The following is an 18,110-nucleotide window of genomic DNA, read 5'->3' as shown; positions in this document are numbered from 1 at the left end:
TACCACACGTGACCCGCCTCGGCCAAGAGAATACACTAGAGGCCCGAACAAACAGATGGCAGAAGCTTTAACAGTTATATAACTGCAAAGACTTCCATCTCGAAAGGTTTATTACAGCAGATACATAAATCAAAAGCACTCTCCTACTTGCAACTCACCTATAAACCTGTCCTTTCATCTTCGGTTTCAGAAGCTTTGCTTTCGCTGTCGAATCTTCTACCATCACAATTCATTCACCTCCCAGTTACTACCGCGCCAAGCAAACTACCAGAGGGCTGGAATGGATGACCAGACTGCCGAGTTGGGCAAATACATTGCAAAGTTTCACAGCAAAAGCCATCATCCCGTCTTCCGCACCGATAAGCAGCCTCTCCTGAAAAAGGGACAGAAGAACCGAGTCTTGGTCTATGCAGGATGCTTCAATCCCCCTCACCTCGGTCACTACAATATTCTGCGACGCGCCTTTGAGGCGAGCCGGGACATCAACGTCATCGCCGCCATCATCCTCCCCCTCGACGACGATGTCTTGGAGGCCAAGTGCAAGAGAAAGGGCCAGAGCCTCGTTCTGTCAAAGGCCCAACGGGCATGCCTCTGGCGATTGGACGCGAGGTTCATGCCCGAATGGTGGGTGCACAGCGGCAGCACGGACAGGTGGGACAGGCTGCGGAGGAGACTGGAGGAGGCGATCGAGATGGACGGGTTCGAGATCCAGTTCACCGCCGTCCTCGGGCCGGACTATGTCGCGCGGTCCGAGCAGTACGACGGGTATTGCTGGGACTGCCACGAAACCATCACAAGCGACGCGGGCAGATCGAGCGACCTCGTCAAGCCCGACGGGTCTCTCTTCACGCTCCTCCCCTACTTCACGCCCTAGGAGGACGTGAATGTCACCGAGGAAAGCGTGGTAGATGAACTCTCGGACGACGCGACTCAGGACTCATCCACGTCAGCTCTGTCGGTGCAGGACGAAAAGACGACAGTCAAGACCTGCCATCTCCAATGGGACAGAAACGTGTGCGTGCGGTTCGTCCCGGCCGACGCTGCGCCTTTGGACATTAGCGCAACGGAAATCAGAGACCTAATCGAGAGAGACGGGGAAAGCGATCGTCTTTGTGAGACCTTGCGAGGACTGGTCCTGAGCCCAGAGATCCTGGCAGGCATCATCTGGAGCTGCAACCTGTATGATAAACGCCATTCGACGGAGCAAAGTTTTAAAGAATCTGGTTGAGGGGTCGGAGATTGGAAAGTATGTTGCTATATCAACTGGCGGTTCTCTGCGACTTGGGGTGTTTCTTTTTTCTTTTTTCTTTTCCTATTTTTGTACTTTTTGTTTTGTATTCGGACTAGTCGAAGTAGAAGCCCTCATTCTCAGTGTCCTTTGTATAAAGCCTAGCGTCTAGATTGACACAACATTACCTTACAGCCAAAGCCTAGGAGTCATATGATCCCCTCACTCACACGCAGCTGCCAGGTCAGCAAATGCCCTTCTGGAGCTGTCATCAACTGGAACAGAGAGTGCCATGTCCCCCCAAAAGGTTTACCCCTCTTGGGCTAAAGTGCGGCGGTTAAATGCCCTGCTTTGGCTCTCGGAATCGGGCTCCAAGGCCCAACTACCGACATGCTGAAATTTAGCCGCTATACACCGAAAGATCGTGTGGAAGGTGCTGTGGTAGCAGCTCCTCTTTATCCAGATTAATAGGAACCAGAATAACGATATGTAGCCACCGCATACAGTTGCTTCATTGCGTGTTATTCTGGCGACCTCATGTTGCTAATTTGTGGCAATGGATTGGGTGACAAGCAGATACCAATGCTGAGTTTCGACGGTTGTGTAAGGGCTTCCAGGCCTATATAGATATCAGATATACCGTGGACCAAAAACTCAAACTGCTCCTAAGAAGTCGGAAACAAAGCTGCCATCGCCATCTTTATCTCTTTATAACCGAATCACCAAGTATGTCGGCCAAGAACATGCCGCTGGCCATCCCGCTGGGGCTGGCACACCCGCACGGCGCAGAGGAAAGAGAATTCCAGCACTCGGCGCAGCCTTGGTATAGACGGTCTCTGGACCACTGCGCCGAAGCCTTCTCCAAGCCCGGGTTCGTCAAGCGAACCATCGAGAGGCGGGCCGACGAGCTGCAAAGGCTCCGCAAGTCAAGGGGCATCAAAGGCATGTGAGTGGGCGCTGACTGCTACAAAAGAGCACATTGCTGATCCAAAGCCCCCTCTTCTCCAGCCCAACAATCCACGGGCGGGACTTTAACGCCGTCCTTGACAAGCACCATCTCGTCAACAAGCCGTATAATGAGAGCACGCCGGCCTCGGAGCTGTTTGCGGATTCCGGGGCGTGCATGCTGACGCCCGAGCAGACCGAAGGCCCTCTATGTAAGAAGCCCCCCCATCCCAACACAAGGTGACGTTTGTCTCGACTCACCTTTCAGATGTCAAGGGCGAACAAGTCCGCAGAGAAGTGACCGAGGGCGAGAGCGGCGTCAAGATGACCATCGACATTCAGGTCGTGGACGTCAGGACTTGCGAGCCCATCGCCAACACTGCCGTTGACTTTTGGAGCGCCAACTCGACTGTAAGTCACGAGCCTCTCATTGTTCATGGAAGACGCTTTGGACGTTGGCTGATGGGTCTCAGGGCGTCTACGGAGGTGTCCTCAACTACCCCGGCAACGGCAGCCCCAACGACCTGTCCCTCATAAACACCACCACCCTTCGCGGGGTTCAGTTCACCGACAACGAGGGCATGGCGGCATTCGACGCCGTCGTTCCGGGTCACTATGCGGGAAGGACCAACCACATTCACGGTCGGTATACTCTCTCCAATTCAGGCCGTCGTCTCGTAGCAATGTCTAACTTCCATCTAGCAGTCGCCCATATCGGCGCCACCAAACAGCCCAACAACACCATCACCGGCGGCAGGGTCGCACATATCGGCCAGATGTACTTTGACCAGAAGCTCCTGGACGCCGTCAAGGAGCTGGCGCCGTACTCGACCAACAACCAGGCCGTCACCGAGAACGCGCAGGACAGGCTGATGAGGACGGCCTCCGACACGGATGACCCGGTCGTGCGCTACGCACTGGTCGGCCGCACCCTGGCCGACGGCATATATGTCTGGATCCGCTTCGGCGTCGACGCCGACGCCAAACGCCCGCTGAACCCGGCGGCGTGGATCGACGAGAACGGCGGGCACCAGAGCAACCCCAACCCGGGGGTGCCGACGCTCCCTGTCTGGCCCGGGCGGTCGAAGAAGAGACAGAAAGGTGACTGGGGAGGTGCGGCTGTGGAACATGCGCCAGAGTCGTAGCATTGCGCTTTGGTTGGACGTACCGCCATCGGCCATTCCCCGTATCGTCCGTGGGTCTCGTTCACATTTGGCCCAGGGCAATGGTTCGTTTTCGTTTTCTCCAATAGGCATCAGTCAGTGTGGAAAGGACACTGCCAACACTGACATATTCCATACAAACACTGCATGTCGCTGGTTCTTCGGCAAAATGGCAAAATGGGCATCGGGGGTGGGTTAGCCTGCGCCTCAACTCTATCTCGTAGAATCCCCCCAGCACCATGCCGTATACTAAGGCGAGGCAGCCATGAACCAGGCGATTCATGAAAGTTACCAGGTTTCTGCGTGATGCCGACATGCAAGCAAACAGTAGCGCGGTGCGGCTGAGAGCACAACTCGTCAACTCAGACGTGCTTCACTACGAACTCTCCTGCACGTCTGTCCGGATTTACCCGTTCGGGGTTGCAGCCCAAGAAACCCCGCAGTAGCGCAATCGTTAGTTCAACTGACATTTCCACTTTGGAAGTTGTCATGACACCCCGGCCTCGGTCGAGATGACGCCAGCCCTACCAGGCTACCACATACCAAAAGCAGGTGAGTGTGTGTGCTTCCATGAGAGAGGAGGGGAGGGGTACTTAAAGGGCAGACCCTGCAGCTCTCAACACCACACCGTCCGTCCTCTCCAACTTACGCTCGGGTGTCCCTTGCGTCGACATGGAATAGCCGCGCTCGCTGTTGTCCCAACACCACACGGCAGTCATGGCTTCCGTGCCGACGTGGCCGAGTCGGCAGAACTCTGTTCCTCGCTTTAGCTACGACCAGGTATGCCTACCCTCGGCATCAACTCACATCAGGGTTCTCGAACTCTATCCGTCCAGACACGCCACAAGCGTCAACTCTGCATCTCCGGACGAGGTAGACCCTCCAGACGAAGATGGCCCCGGTTGCGCTGCACGATACTCGAGCCCGCTGCGGTGCGCCGTCTCAACCACCCCAATCGACACCCCACGGCCCTACAAGGCGCTGTCGTACACCTGGGGTAAGCCGGATAAGTCCCATGGCATTGACATTGGGGGCGCGCGCCTCGGAATCACGGCCTCTCTGGACACGGCGCTGCGACATGTCCGTAAAGAAAATGAGCCAGTCACGCTCTGGATAGATCAGATCTGCATCAACCAGGCAGATGCCGAGGAGAAGAACGAGCAGGTGCCGCTCATGGCGCAGATCTACAGCAGGGCCGAACTCGTCCTCGTCTGGCTCGGTCCCGCGGCGGACGGCTCCGACGCGCTGATGGAGTGCTGGGAAGACATCGGCCAAGCGGCCCGCGATCTGGATATCGAGAGCTACCTCAACAGAGAGCGGCTCCCGCTTCTGCGCCCGATACTGGAGAACCGCAACCCCGAAGACCCGGCGACGGTGAGGTTCCAGGCCCTGGTGAAAAGGGCGGTGCCGGCCTTCAACTCTCTCCTGGAGGCGATGATTGCCTGGAACGAGAGGCCCTGGTTCGGCCGCGTGTGGACGATACAGGAGCAAGCTCTGGGCACCAACACGTTCTTCCTGTGCGGGTACAAGATGCTGAACCTCGACCTGCTTCCCTTGGCCACGTTGATATTCGACGGGTGCGTGATGAACACGCAGGACATAAAGAACCCGGGCGACCAAGAGCACATCAAGCTGTTGGCCAAAGCCCAGGACCGCCGATTCGGTCCATTGATGGCCGTACGGCGTCGGAGGCGCAACTTCGTAAAGGGCGAGGGACCAGGGGACGACCTGTACCACATGCTGAAGAAGGCGTACGTGGACGGAGACGCCCAGGCGACCCTGCCGCGGGACCGGATCTACGGCCTGCTCAGCGTCGCCGTAGATGCAGAAGGGCTGCAGATCGTCCCGGAATACACTTCTCCACACTGCCATCCCACCTTCGTGAAGGCCGCCCGCGCCCTCGTTGGCGCAGGCCGCGTCGAGATGCTCTCCTTCTCGCAGTTCCCCAAGGACGTCGACGGGCTGCCGTCCTGGGTCCCAGACTGGAGGCCGACGCTGACCCACTCGTACCTGGCCGCGTTCGAGGACGCAGACAGGCTGCTCGTACGAGCGGCGGGCGACAGCACGGTCGAGGTGGCGCACACGGACGACCCGTGCGTGCTTGGGATACGCGGCCTCGCCGTCGACACGATCGAGGAGACGGGCGACGTGTGGGAGTGGGAGGCGGGCAGCGAAGCTCGCGCCAGCCACCTGCGGACCATCAGGGCCTTCTGCGACAAGTCCTCGGCGTGCGGGCACGACATCTACGAGAGCAGCGAGAGGCGAGCCGAAGCCGCGTGGCGGGTGCCCGTGGGAGACCTGTACTGGACCAGCGCGGCTAGCTACCACCGGGTCGCGCGGGCAGAAAGGGGCGATTACGAGGCCTGCCTGGCCGTCCTTGCGCTGATGGCTGAGGGCTTCCAGTCCGTGCCGCCAGAGCTGCGTCAGCAGCGGCTGGAGGAGTTCTACCGCATGATCCCGGCGCAGTCCAACTACAGCGAGAACATGGACAAGATGACGGGCAAGCGCCCGTACGTGACGAGGCTGGGGTACGTGGGCATGGCCCCGGGCGGCGCACACCCGGGCGACGTGGTCGTGGTACTGCTCGGCTCTCGGATCCCGTACGTCCTGAGACCATCCAGTGATGGGACGAGTTCCCGTTTCGTCGGCGAAGCATACTGCGACGGGGTCATGGATGGCGAGATGTTGACTAAGCGGCCACACGAGACATTTCTCATTGCTTAATTGGGTTGTCATGCACGAAAGGGGTGTGCGTGTGTGTGTGTGTGTGTGTGTGAGAGAGAGAGAGAGAGAGAGAGAGAGTTCGTGTGGGAGGGGGGGCAAGAGGAACACGTCTGAGAGTTGGGGTCAGGAGGCGAATAGAATACGTTGGAGCAGCAAGTTCTTGTTTTATCTGGAGTAAACTTCGTCGAGTGTTTCCTCTACAGGCGTGCTATCCAACGCGTCTGATCTCTCTAGTGTGTGAAGTAAGTCTATGGTGAGACGACCAAACCGAATTTCCCCCGCGTTTCTGACGATATGAGTTTACATGACTCTCGATAATCGAGAAGGGATCCCGAAGACGTCGACCAAATACTAAATAAGGAACTAGGACAGGTAGAGAGCGTGAAAGGGGGTATTCAGATATATGTATAAAAAAAAAGAGAAAAAAAAAAAGAATCCAATTTGGAATTCGCGCGCTTCTCTGACGCTGATGATGATGATGATGATGATGAAGATGGTAATATGCTGTTGGCTTTCCTTCTCTTTCCCACCTTCGCCGAAAATGATAACGCCACTTCGCTCAGCCAGAGCGGAAATATTGCCATGAAAAACCTTTCCCAGATCCAAGCTCTGGTTGCTGTGAACATTGAATGAACAGTGAGCTCAAAAACAAACCGCTTGTGACCGTTTACCCAATCTCATATTTCCGTCTCCGGTGGACGCCCCCTCGCTCCTTGAGGGGCGCCTTTTGTCGACACCGTTTTCGCTGTCGTCCTCACAAACGCAGAAACACACACACACAACTCCCACTTTGCCTGGTGCTTTAGTGGTCGTTGAAGTCCTCGTCTCTCATGGTGTACATGATGTCTTGGATGACGACGGCCCTGATGTGGTGGTAGAGGACGTAGAAGTATGTGAGGAGTAGACAGATACTCATGCCCGTTGCGAACCACTGCACCGCTTCGTTCCCGAGCTGCTTGCCGATGGTGATGGTGGCGAGGGTAAAGCCGGTGTTGGGGAACACCATGGCCCACCATCCCAGGTGGAAGTAGACGGGGGGCGAGGAGATTACGGCGATGGTGGCGATGCCGAACCACCAGGCGGCGAGGGCCCAGAGGAAGATGGCGGCCATGAGGGAGATGGTGCGGATGATGCCGGCGTCGATGATGATGCCGTCGCGGTCGGGGTCGAGGTTGTCGGGCAGGCCGTTGGCCATGCCGATGAGGGCGAGAGCGGTGAAGGCTGGGGGACCGACGTTCATGAACAGACCGGGGCGGTGTTCGCGGTTGGGCAGGCCGGCGGACATGAGACGGCCGACCATGTGGGCGTACATGAGGACGGCGACGGACAGGCCCAGTCCCTGGCAGGTGAGGCCGGCGACGACGATGGGCACGGCGGTGATCTCGGGCTGGGTGTCGGCGATGACGGAGGCGATGGTGCCGGTAAGCATGATGGGGAAGATGGGGAGAATCCACGTGGGCATCATTGTCTGGAGGCCAAAGTTGTGCTTGGCGAAGACGAAGCTGTACTGGCCGATGGCGAGCATGAGCGTGACAACGAGGTAGCCCCAGAAGGCAACCTGGATGGCCCACACGAGGGTCTCGTCGTTCTCGGGGATGGCGTAGCGGCTCGTGCTGGTGATGAGGGTGGCGATGGACAGGAAGAAGGTCGGGAAGAAGAAGCCCTCGCGTTCGTGGGTCAGCGACTTCTTGAAGTCGCCGGGGTACAGGAAGAAGCGGGCGAGCATGGCGGAGCAGATGAGGGTGAAGATGATGAGGTTGAGGACGTAGACGAAGGTGCCGATCTGCCGCAGGCCGGGGAACTGGTGCGGCTGGGCGAAGATGAGGAGGGCGAGACCTCCCGTGCTCATGGAGAGCGTGTACCAGGCCCATGTGAAGTGGTGCAGACGCGCCTTCCAGGCCATCCTCGGCCGGTTCGGGTCGTTGATGTCGATGTGGCCGTGGCCGTGGTTGTCGTGGGCGGGCGAGGCACCCTTCTCGATGATGGGTGTGACGTTTGTTTCCTTGTCATGCATCTTGCTCTTTTCGAACTTCATGTCCAGAGGTGCCAGCTTGGGGGAGTTTGGCCTTGACGTTTGCCATTCCGCTGAGTTCTTGCGTGTTGACACGGCAGACTCGGTCCAGGCCGAGCTCGTCGGGTCCCTGTGATCCATCTTGGATTGTGTTTTTCTTTTTGTTCTTTTTTCTGAAGTTGTTGTTTTAATATTGCTGTTGTACAAAAGCACGTCGAATCTCGCAGAGAATAAGTCGTTTGCTCGGTGGTGGGGGGGATGTAAGGGGGGAGCAGGGTAATAAGCGGGAAAGCTGAGTGAGAGTCGACTTGTTTGGTGAAGAGGACGAAACACTCGAGGTACCCGGGGGGAAAGGGGAAGTTGATATATGTTCTTGAAGTGAAAATAAATGTGGGTTGATGATGATGAAAACTTGGTAAGGAACTAAACAGGTACTCGAAATAGGGAAAGTTGCTTTCACTGACCAAGGGGAATCCAGCTCCGGTGGACCATTTTTAGTTTTGTGGCCTTGGACCAGATGATATATGTCCTCTCGAGCTACTGGAGGGCGTGCGAAAAGAGCCCGGATCTTCAGACCAAAATGCCAGTGTTTCTCAGAATAGATACCGAATGGGACTGAGTTTGAAGGTGACAACAGGGTATCAGTCCGGTGGAGACGTGAGCGTGCAGTTGGATTTGAGTGAGGGAGCCAGGGGGGAGTGTGTGAGTGAACGAAAATACACCAAGTGTGCGTGTATGAGACGACTAGAGACAGAATCTGGGAGAGAGTGGATGCTTCGTGGTTTCCAACCACCCCCTGTCCGAGGCCAACTGGGATGAGTAGGCTTGGCGGGGGGGGAGATCCCTCTCTCTCTCTCTCCATGTGTCCGTGTATGTGTGTGTGTGTGTGTGAGTGTGTGTATGCTGTGTGGCTGCGTCTCTCCCTCCATGAACTTTACTTATCTGCTACCCTCAAGGTGTTTGCTAGGCTCCCTGACCCTTGAACGGCTGTGCGGGTACGAGAGCGCGAGTCTCGACACCAAATTGGGGTGGAAGTTGGGACGAGAAGACCCGCTCCACGACCATGCATCCGCGCCAAAATGCCAATCTGCCAAGACCAGCACGAGCATCAGGAGGTAGCTTTGGGCTGTGATAATGGATTCGCGGCAGGCGAGAGAGAGGGAGAGGGTCCCACAGACATGAAGTTTTTCAAATTGGTCCGGCGGCGACACCGGGGTGTAAGTCACATTGAGATAGAGACAGAGAGATGGCGACAGAGAGACAGAGAGGGAGAGAGAGAGAGAGAGAGAGAGAGAAAGAGATACGTTGGATTTGGCTCGGGCTCGGTGGCCGAGTACATACTGAGCCGGTGACCCATGTGCCGGACAATGAGAGCAACGCCTGCCGTGCCGCTGCGGTCCACATCGTTTAGGTCCGCATCGTTGAGGCTCTTTGAGAAGATCGTGGGCTGGCTGGCGTTTGGGCGTGTGTGACGTGGCGGCGGTGGCTGCGGTGGCGGCTCTCGCAGGTTTCCAAGACTAGGTAGGCAACTAATAACCCCCACGGCCAGACACACAAACACACCCACGGATACACACACACACATACCTACGTAGTAGCACGCCGCGGAGCCCAGAGGACCCAGTTGGGCGACGAGTGCATGCCAAAAGAGGAAGGATGTCGAGGTCCAGGGGGGGGGCTGGCCCGGCAGACAACGACATGCAAGGGTTGTGGCACAAGGGGCCGGTATGTTTACCGTAGTAGGGGATGTACCTACTTGGACTGCCTAGGACTGGGTAGGTAGGTACAGCAAGGCACTAGGAGAGGCTTGCGATTGAAGAATGATGTTAAAGGGCGCCTACCGTCCGGATGTCTCAGACGAGGGTCACGAATGCGGTAGGTGATGTACACTGAGATGAAGGAACCTGCGGTCAGGGTCAAGGCGCGGGCTGGTCAATATGAAGCGATACAAGCATCCAAGTATTTCGAGCTCAAGGGGTACCTCCTGAACCGTCACATCTGCTTGGGAGACAGAAGACTACAGTTCGGTCGTAGCCGTGCCAAGGCTTGGCGTTGTATCTCTTTGCCAAGGGGAAGAAGACGTGCGGAAGATGGACTGGAAGAAAGCAGAGAGGGAGAGGGGGTGTGCGTGTCATGATCTTGACCAATCGGGGGGCCGCCAGCTCACCAAGGCAGCGTTGCCCTTGCGAATGGGTATACACCCACCCTATCTGGCTGTCCGTTTTGCTACACTATTACTTGACTACCTAGGTAGTGTGCCCTACAGGTCCTGCTTCTCTGCTTGGCACCTTGGTTCCTAGAGGCTTCCTTATCTGGACGGTGTAATTGAGATCCATGGGGGCCATCTCGGCGTCGATCATCCACTCAACAGGATGTCATTTGCATCTGTTTTACAGCTACCGAGTACTTGGCCTGCGAGAGAGAGAGACCAATGGGCGGGCATGGTATCCGTCTGGGGGGGGGGGGGGGGGGGTGGTTAGTACTATGTAATATCTAGGTTTACAGTGTCAGTGGGGAATATTAATAGCCTCATGCAGGTTGGTATTGTATTTTGCTTCAGGTCGGCTGGAACGCCATCCTCATAGACTCGATATGACATCAAACTGCAGTACTCGGGTGTCCGCAGCAACCCATCGTCAGCAATAGTAGCTCGAGCAAACATTAGATCATGGAAATTCGGCACCATCAAGGAACACGCACACGCGCACACGTACTGCACACACGCACACACACACGTCAAAAGTTCCTCGCTGCGGTCCGCCCTTTTGCCTTGCCTTCCCTTCCCTTCCCGCTGCCACCACCAGTCCGGTTGATGCTGGGAAGGCTGCCACCGCCACGAAGCTCATCGAAAGGGAGGGGGGGGGGGATCGTAGGCCTGCCATGCGAAAAGGAGGGCTCGGTGCGGGTGTGGCAGGCCAGGGGGGGGGGGGGGGGGGGGGGGGGGTGTGGCCCTTCGGGTGTCCGAGTCGGGCAATTCGTTTCACGATCTGAGAGCTCTGGCCGCCAAGAGATGGGTAGGCCCGCCTCTTGGACCTCGAAACACGTTCTGGCAATGACGGGATTCGCACCGCACAGTTTTCCCCTTTCCTTTCCTTGCTCTGCTTTCAAATTCCTTCATTGTGGTGTAGTGCGGAGGTGCGGTAAGGCGGTAGAGCCAAGCCACGCCAAGCCGCCTGTCTTCGTTGACGCTGGACCGTTGCCAGCTCGCGGCTGTGCCTGTCGTCTCGTCCACAGTTCGTCCACGGCGACAAGCAATATACCGGTTGGGAAGTGAGAGGGCATTCGTATCGCGAAGCTGCGCACCTCTGCCAAGCCCGGCTTCAGATTGCCATTGGAATCATGCCCATGAAGCGGCTTCTCCTAATCATCGCATGCCTGTCACAGCGTGCGCGCGCCCAAACTCTGTCTCGTTAACCTTTTTTTTTTTTCTGCGTCATGAGAGACGATACGTCAGCGGTTACGCCTCGTTATCGATGCTCTCTTCCTCTCTGTGCTCTCTTATGTTCCTCACCCCCGGGTCACCCACATGTCATCGCAAACACGCTCAACCTTAACCAGACAAACAGAACGGATAGACGGACAGACAGATACGCAAACACACACGCACTTACAGTGGCGGTACCCCCACTTGCAATGGACACGAAAATGGGCCGGAACCAGAAAATAGTCGACGCAGAACGTCAACTGCAGCAGAAAAGCGGCCGAGAGAAGAGTCTGGACCGGATTTATTTTGGTAGCCCGTCGTGGTTCGTGGGAACGGGGATTCAGGAGACGGAACCCACACGGGCGAAACGCCGCTCTGGCCGGACATGTGAGGAAACCGACCAGGGAGGCGCCTCCGTTTCCGTTTCTAGAGAGCCCAGCGATAAGGAACGCGTCCAAGAATATTCACTCTACTCGCTCGCTCTCCAGCTGGACCGCCAGCTATTTTCCCCAGACTAAAGTTTCTATTCGTCCCCTCTCTGTCTCTGTGTCTTGACGTGTTCGCCTGCCAAGAGCGAGAGGGGAGCATCACCCTTGGACGTCAAGGGGAGCCTTGGCGATTGTCATTTACAGAGAGTTAACCAAAAAAATACAAATTTAATACCAGTGTTAAGGACTTTTAGGTGTAGCTAAAGTATTTAAATATATATATATAAATATATATATCAGCCTATATAGTGCATATAAATATATATAGAAATATAGTTTAGACTAAACCTATTTTTTAATATTTAGTAATAGTTATTTTTATTTTCTTTTTAAAAAGTAGACCTGCTTTTACGTTAAAGATATAAAAAGCTTATATTTAGTACACACACTAATATATATTTTATCTTATCTAAAGGAAAATATAATATAGATATAAGGTGTATTAACTTAAATATATTAGTATATAGTTACTACAAATAGAAACTATATTAAGAAACCCTTATAATAATCTTTAGATCTATACTATATATTAATCATAGAGTTTATTATTTTAAGTTAAGCCTTGTAATTACTGTATTTTTAAAACAAAAATACAAGTCTCTATACAAAATACACTTTTTACTCTCTGGTCATTTATACGGAGACTCCGTATTGACATAGAAGTTAAAAAAAGAGGGCCACCCGTCCCGTCGTCTCCCAAGATTCCCTCTTCGGGCGACCCCTCCCCCCCCAACCCAGCTTGCATAGTCAGAAAGTCTCACCTCCTACGCCCCTGGGGTTGTCGGGTCCGTCCTCTTGGGCTCGACACTATAGGATTTTGGGGCCGGTTGACTGGACTCGGCCGGGCCGCCAAGTCCTGACGTCTTTTGATGACGGCGAGTGCGGGTTTGGAGAAGGAGACATGCCGTACCGCGCAAAGTAATGAATGGTGTCCATGGGGAGAGACTTTTGCTGATGTTTCCCGATGGCGCCCACTTGAATACCCCCACCATAGAACCGTGCCGTCCGAGGCTAGCTACCGTCAAAGAGAATATGTTCGTTCATTGTCTATTGTCGGGTCGGTGATCAAGTGCTTCTGACAGCGGCTCGAGAAGACAGAGCATACGCACACTCACACTCACACTCACACTCACACACACACACACACACAGACACACAAAAGGCCGCTATACAGCGTGGCCAGCAGTACAAGCCTCCTTGGCCCTGCTTGGCCCCCTTGGCCTCTTAGCCTCTTGGCTGTTCATGTGCCACCCGGCCGGCATCTGTCATCTACCTATCCGTCTTATCAGACAGGGAAGACTGGGTGTGTGCATATGCGCAACCGCACATCATAAGTGGCTCAATGTGTGCCTTCCATGGTCTATCGGCACAGGCGTAGAGCAGAGCCTCCTCTGCCTCTTCCTCTCTCTCATGCTCTCTGCGTTTCCCCTTGGGCTCCCGCAGGTCCAGACGGGGCGCGATGCCGGTTCGCCGTAGCGCACAAAACAAAGCGAGCGAGCGAGCTGTCCAATCCCACTTCGGATGGAGAGGCGGATGGATGGCAAAGCGTGCAAAGCGTACAAAACTCCCAACCGCCCGTTGCTATTCTGGTAGATGTCTTGGCTCTCGTTTCTTCTTTTTCGCCATTGCGCCGTCTATTTTTTCCTCCTCTTATTCTCCAATTGCGATGGAAAGCCTCGACGGACGGCCATAGAGAAAAGAAGAAGAAGAAGAAGAAGAAGAAGAAAAAGGTCCGTGTTTGGCCTCATCATCGTCACCCTTCCCCCTTGCTGAACGACTTAACTGGTACCACCGTGTTTCCTCCTATCTCGCCTCGCCTCGCATGACATGGACGCCCAATGAAGCCACCGAATAGCAAAGGGCCAAGACGATGCATGACTGACGGCATGTCCACTAAAGGAGGGTGGAAGGGAGGAACCAGGGCAATAGAACTGAAGAGCACCACCATGTACAGGTAAGGTAGGTACATAGTATATGCAACCGGGGATCCCGTGGCAGATTTGCCAATGACAGAGCCCGGGCCAGTGTGTGCTCCTATGCCGGCGAACATTCTGGTGTTATCTGGCTTTGCCGACTCGGCTCTCGACAGGGGCGCCAGAGAAGAGACAGAGAGAGCAAAGCACATCAGTCTGCATCACTGGTGGTCGTCTTGGCGAGATGATCTACCGCCGAGTCGCCAAGCAGGAAAATCCCTAGGTATTCTCTCTCGACGGCGCTATGCGAAGCTACTGTTGCAGCGGCACCAGGCACATACATAGTATATGCCGCCAAGGTGTCGACGGAAGCGTGCATGCACACCCCCCACCCCTTACCGTTGGGCCTGGTTCATCACATCTGCCAAGATGCGCCTTGAAACCCGTGAGCGTCGACGATGAGCATCGCCCCAACCGCGACCGCGACCGCTTCCGTCGCTGGCGGTATGCGACAAACCTGCACCGCCCGGCGCTAACCACTGCACGCCGCGGCCGGGCAGCTGTGGCTAGCTCTTTGCTCCGGGCCGTCGGCAACGACGGTGCCGCGTCATCGTCGCGGGCAGCCAAGTGTAACTAACTAGCTACTGTTGTCGCTTCATCGTTCACGCCGTGGCAGTGCTATACTGCAACACCGGGCCGTGGATGACGCGTTCGATGTCGACTCGCACACCAAGCCGCCGCTCTAGCACGAGAGATGGACAGTCTGGACTCACTTTCGATTCTGATCCGGCCCGGTCTCTCCATCGATATTCAGTCGACGATGACTCCTTTTTTTTTTTTTTTTTGCGATTCACCCACTCATCTCCTCCGCATCATCCTGGGACAAGCACTGCGTCTACCGCGTGTCATCCACGGTGGAACCTCTCATCAGATTTGTATTGAGGGAGCATCTTGTCTTGGCGGGATGGGCGAGGTCCAGGGCAAAGCCATGAGCATGTTGCAGATCATTCAGCCGCCGTGAGTAGCAAATTGCCTAATCTCTTTACCACCCCCACGCATCTCTGTCTCCCTCCCGTTCACTCTTTCTCTACGGCCCTTGAAATCCTATATTGCACAATATCAGCCAGCCGAACCCACCCACCTGTAAGCACCGCGGGACGCCGGGTGGTCCCACGCATATGCCCGCGAAGCTTTGGACAAGCAACGGGACTTACTTGGTAGTTGGGGGATGTCGGAGGGATAAACCATGCCGGGACCCGGCCTATAACACCAGAGAAGGTATTTGTCTGGGTCCGCCGGCAAAATGTAAAAGGTGAAGCACCCAATGAAGCAGCAACACCACCCAACGTTGGGCCAAGACGCCCGCTTCCGAAAACCCCTGAGGACCGGGGGTTGAGTGTTATTGCTTTCTTATCTCTTCTCACATTTCAGTCTGACGTCCGTTCACGTATTGGGGTTTTGGTCATGCAATCTAAAAGACAACGAAAAAAAAAATACTTCCAAAACCGAAAGGAAAGGAGAGGAAGGGAAAATCTTCCATGGCTATAGCATGTGATAATGACCAGGTCTGGAGAGCTTCTTACCCACTCTCTTGATGCCCGATATCTCCCCTCTATGAGTCAACGAACCCATCCCAGCTTGTGACACCCATCCATCGTCCTCCCCTGCTGGCTTCCCACCCTCTCCTCCCACCGCCCCCCCTCCACACACGGAGCTGGAAGGTGTCGGACCCGGGTGCTACCGGTCTTTCGGCGGACGCACCTCCGGCCATCTCAGAAGCCAACGGACCGCGGTCGAGACGGAGAGATATACTTTGTATATACTCCGTACTCGGTATACATATAAGGTTTCGACGCCGCTTTTTCCTCGCATCGCCGCCCTGCCCCCCCCCCTCCTCCCCTCACCCGAGACAACGCCGAAAACAGGCACCACGTAGACGCAAGTGAATGCTTAAGCTTCGCACTCCCGCCACAGCTCCCCAATCCCCCTTTTCGCTACGCCGTCGGCATTCGTCACCAGCCCGACATGGTCATCTACTTTTATGCAACCGTTTCCGGGCCCCGGGCGAGCCTCGATCGAATCGAATCAAATCGACGGCGGGCGGCAGAGGCTTTGCCTTGGTGTAACCCCTATCGACAGGCTCTCGGGTACCTGTCAGTGGAAAGCTAAGACAACATCCATCCCCCCCTGATTGACGCTTGGCAAGGGCTTGACGTCGAATTGGCGCACGCGCCGGGAGGCGCAAGAAGGCTCAAAGTTAATAGTCAAGCGCGAACCTTTCTATGCGCGTTCTTTGCATAAACATACATCCAAGATGAAAAATTATTATAAAAAAAAAAGATGATTTTTTTATAAACTAAAAGGCCGGTTACCCGACTCGACGACTTACACGGAGGATTGGCTATTTGTGGCAGTGCGATTTAGCCCGCGATAACGCCCATATGGCGGGGTTCCGGAAAGTCTCGCCGGTCATATTTGTTTCAACTTGCTATCATCATGGCAAAACGCTCTCTCTCTCTCTCTCTCTCTCTCTCTATCTCTCTATCTCCAGCTTCGTGTCTCACTTGACGCGGAGACACAAGCCCCTGGACCCCCGTTCCCAACACCACAGAAAATACCAAATAGGACAAAAAAAGATACAAACGCCCGCCCGCGCGCTGCTTCAAACATGGAGGCGGACTCACCTGCATGCCACCCCCCCGGATATCTGCAAGAATAGAACGAAACAAAAAGGAAGAATACTAGGAAAAAGGGGGGGCGAGAGACCGAGGGGTAAAAGGACCACGCCAAAAACAAAAAAAACAACGAGATCCAAAACTCGTCAAATCCTCAGATTCGGGTCCAGGTTCAAATATAGAAACGTCGGAAAATTACGAAACGCCGCCCACCCCTGTCCCGGCCGCGTCTCAAGGAGGCACATACATCTCTCTCTTGGACCAACAAAACCTCGGATTCCATCACCACCGTCTCCGCAGCATCTTTCTGGACCTAAGGGGCCCTGCTTTCTCGTCTGCACCTGTCTTTTCTTTCTCGCAAGGTGCACACGCTTATTCGGACAGCTTACCGTGTAATACCACTTTGCACGCCCCCTCCCCCCACGGTCCACTCAAGGTCCGCGAACCTCGCATGCGTACATGTTTCATCTCCGGGTTATTATTGGCCTCTCTTCCCCCGCGTCTCCGCGATAGATAAGCCTCAATAAAATTTGGAAAGGGTGAAAAAAAAAAAGCGATGTGGATAAAAAGATAAAGGAGATGAAATCACGGGGAAAGCTATCGCGAACCGGCCTGTGCCAAGCAATAAGGACCCCACAGGCGGTTGTCAAGGGGGTCGAAGCGGTTTGTGACCTCTACAGTCGCAGCTATTTCGAGAACTACGAAGCTATTTCGCGGTAAACAAACAACCAAGTAAGAAAATAAAAATAACAAACCGGCAACGGGAGGGGGCCGCGATGAGAAGTGCACACACTCTGACTCTGGGCGGCGACGTCTTGGTACGGGTCGACGGGCTTCCGTCCATCAAAGCTGTCGTTTGGCAATGTATTGGAAATACTGGATTCCTTGGAGCGGCTTTTCAAATAATCTTCTCGTCGATAAAGCCTTTGCGATCCGATGGCCCCGTCTAGACTAACAACGACAAGGCGAGAGCGGCCATGCACGTAGCAGAAAATTGCGAGACCCCTAGAGGGCGTGTATCAGTTGATTCACTCTGTATCCCCGAGGCCTCTTTGCACGGTGGTATCGGTCTGACCTCTTAGATTGTAATATACATGACATTGCTTTGCCTCTGAAATCACGCGGGAGGATGATTCGTCATCCGAGGTCTCTCCTGATACCCGCATCCATCGTATGGTTGGTCGGCCCATGGCACTTTTCCATAACATCTATTGCGTCTCTTTCTACGATAACCCGTCCGCTTTGGTGTTAAGCCGAGAGATTCGTCACTCATGGCTATATTAGGAATCGGGAAATCTGATGTCTTACCCCAAGACATCACGGTTAAGACGGGAGGCACAAAGGTGTCCATCCTAAAACCACACCTCGGAAGTCCAAGAGATATACCTACACGTCCGTCGGGGGTCTAAATGCTAGCGTTGTGAATCAATTCAGAAACCCACATAAAGGTTGTTTTCCTTATGATTTTAGAGTAAGGGTACTTCTGCATAACTACCCGGCCTCTCAGATATATCCCTAGATTAATGTTATCAAGATATA

General features: G+C 54.8%; 5 protein-coding genes across 5 annotated transcripts; 3 read left to right on the top strand and 2 right to left on the bottom strand.

The window, feature by feature from the left end:
• Positions 1-280: 280 nt before the first annotated feature.
• Positions 281-874, top strand: GLRG_09407 (uncharacterized protein; the record flags this gene model as incomplete). The annotated part of the gene is made up of 1 exon (XM_008100092.1): positions 281-874. The coding sequence occupies one exon, from the start codon at positions 281-283 to the stop codon at positions 872-874; it is 594 nt and encodes a 197-aa protein (XP_008098283.1).
• A 1,082-nt stretch (positions 875-1,956) lies between these two features.
• On the top strand, positions 1,957-3,318 carry GLRG_09406 (uncharacterized protein; the record flags this gene model as incomplete). The annotated part of the gene is made up of 5 exons (XM_008100091.1): positions 1,957-2,174; positions 2,237-2,385; positions 2,442-2,584; positions 2,647-2,815; positions 2,876-3,318. 5 exons carry the CDS (start codon positions 1,957-1,959, stop codon positions 3,316-3,318), a joined length of 1,122 nt encoding a protein of 373 aa, XP_008098282.1.
• A 735-nt stretch (positions 3,319-4,053) lies between these two features.
• GLRG_09405 (heterokaryon incompatibility protein) lies at positions 4,054-6,060 on the top strand (the record flags this gene model as incomplete). The annotated part of the gene is made up of 1 exon (XM_008100090.1): positions 4,054-6,060. The coding sequence occupies one exon, from the start codon at positions 4,054-4,056 to the stop codon at positions 6,058-6,060; it is 2,007 nt and encodes a 668-aa protein (XP_008098281.1).
• An 802-nt stretch (positions 6,061-6,862) lies between these two features.
• GLRG_09404 (C4-dicarboxylate transporter/malic acid transporter) lies at positions 6,863-8,212 on the bottom strand (the record flags this gene model as incomplete). Its single annotated transcript, XM_008100089.1, has 1 exon — positions 6,863-8,212. One exon carries the CDS (start codon positions 8,210-8,212, stop codon positions 6,863-6,865), a length of 1,350 nt encoding a protein of 449 aa, XP_008098280.1.
• A 7,296-nt stretch (positions 8,213-15,508) lies between these two features.
• On the bottom strand, positions 15,509-15,667 carry GLRG_09403 (uncharacterized protein; the record flags this gene model as incomplete). The annotated part of the gene is made up of 1 exon (XM_008100088.1): positions 15,509-15,667. One exon carries the CDS (start codon positions 15,665-15,667, stop codon positions 15,509-15,511), a length of 159 nt encoding a protein of 52 aa, XP_008098279.1.
• Between the last annotated feature and the right edge of the window lie 2,443 nt (positions 15,668-18,110).

Source organism: Colletotrichum graminicola (genome assembly GCF_000149035.1).
Source record: "Colletotrichum graminicola M1.001 genomic scaffold supercont1.48, whole genome shotgun sequence".
NCBI lineage: Eukaryota > Fungi > Ascomycota > Sordariomycetes > Glomerellales > Glomerellaceae > Colletotrichum > Colletotrichum graminicola.
This window is presented reverse-complemented; position numbering and strand designations above follow the sequence as displayed.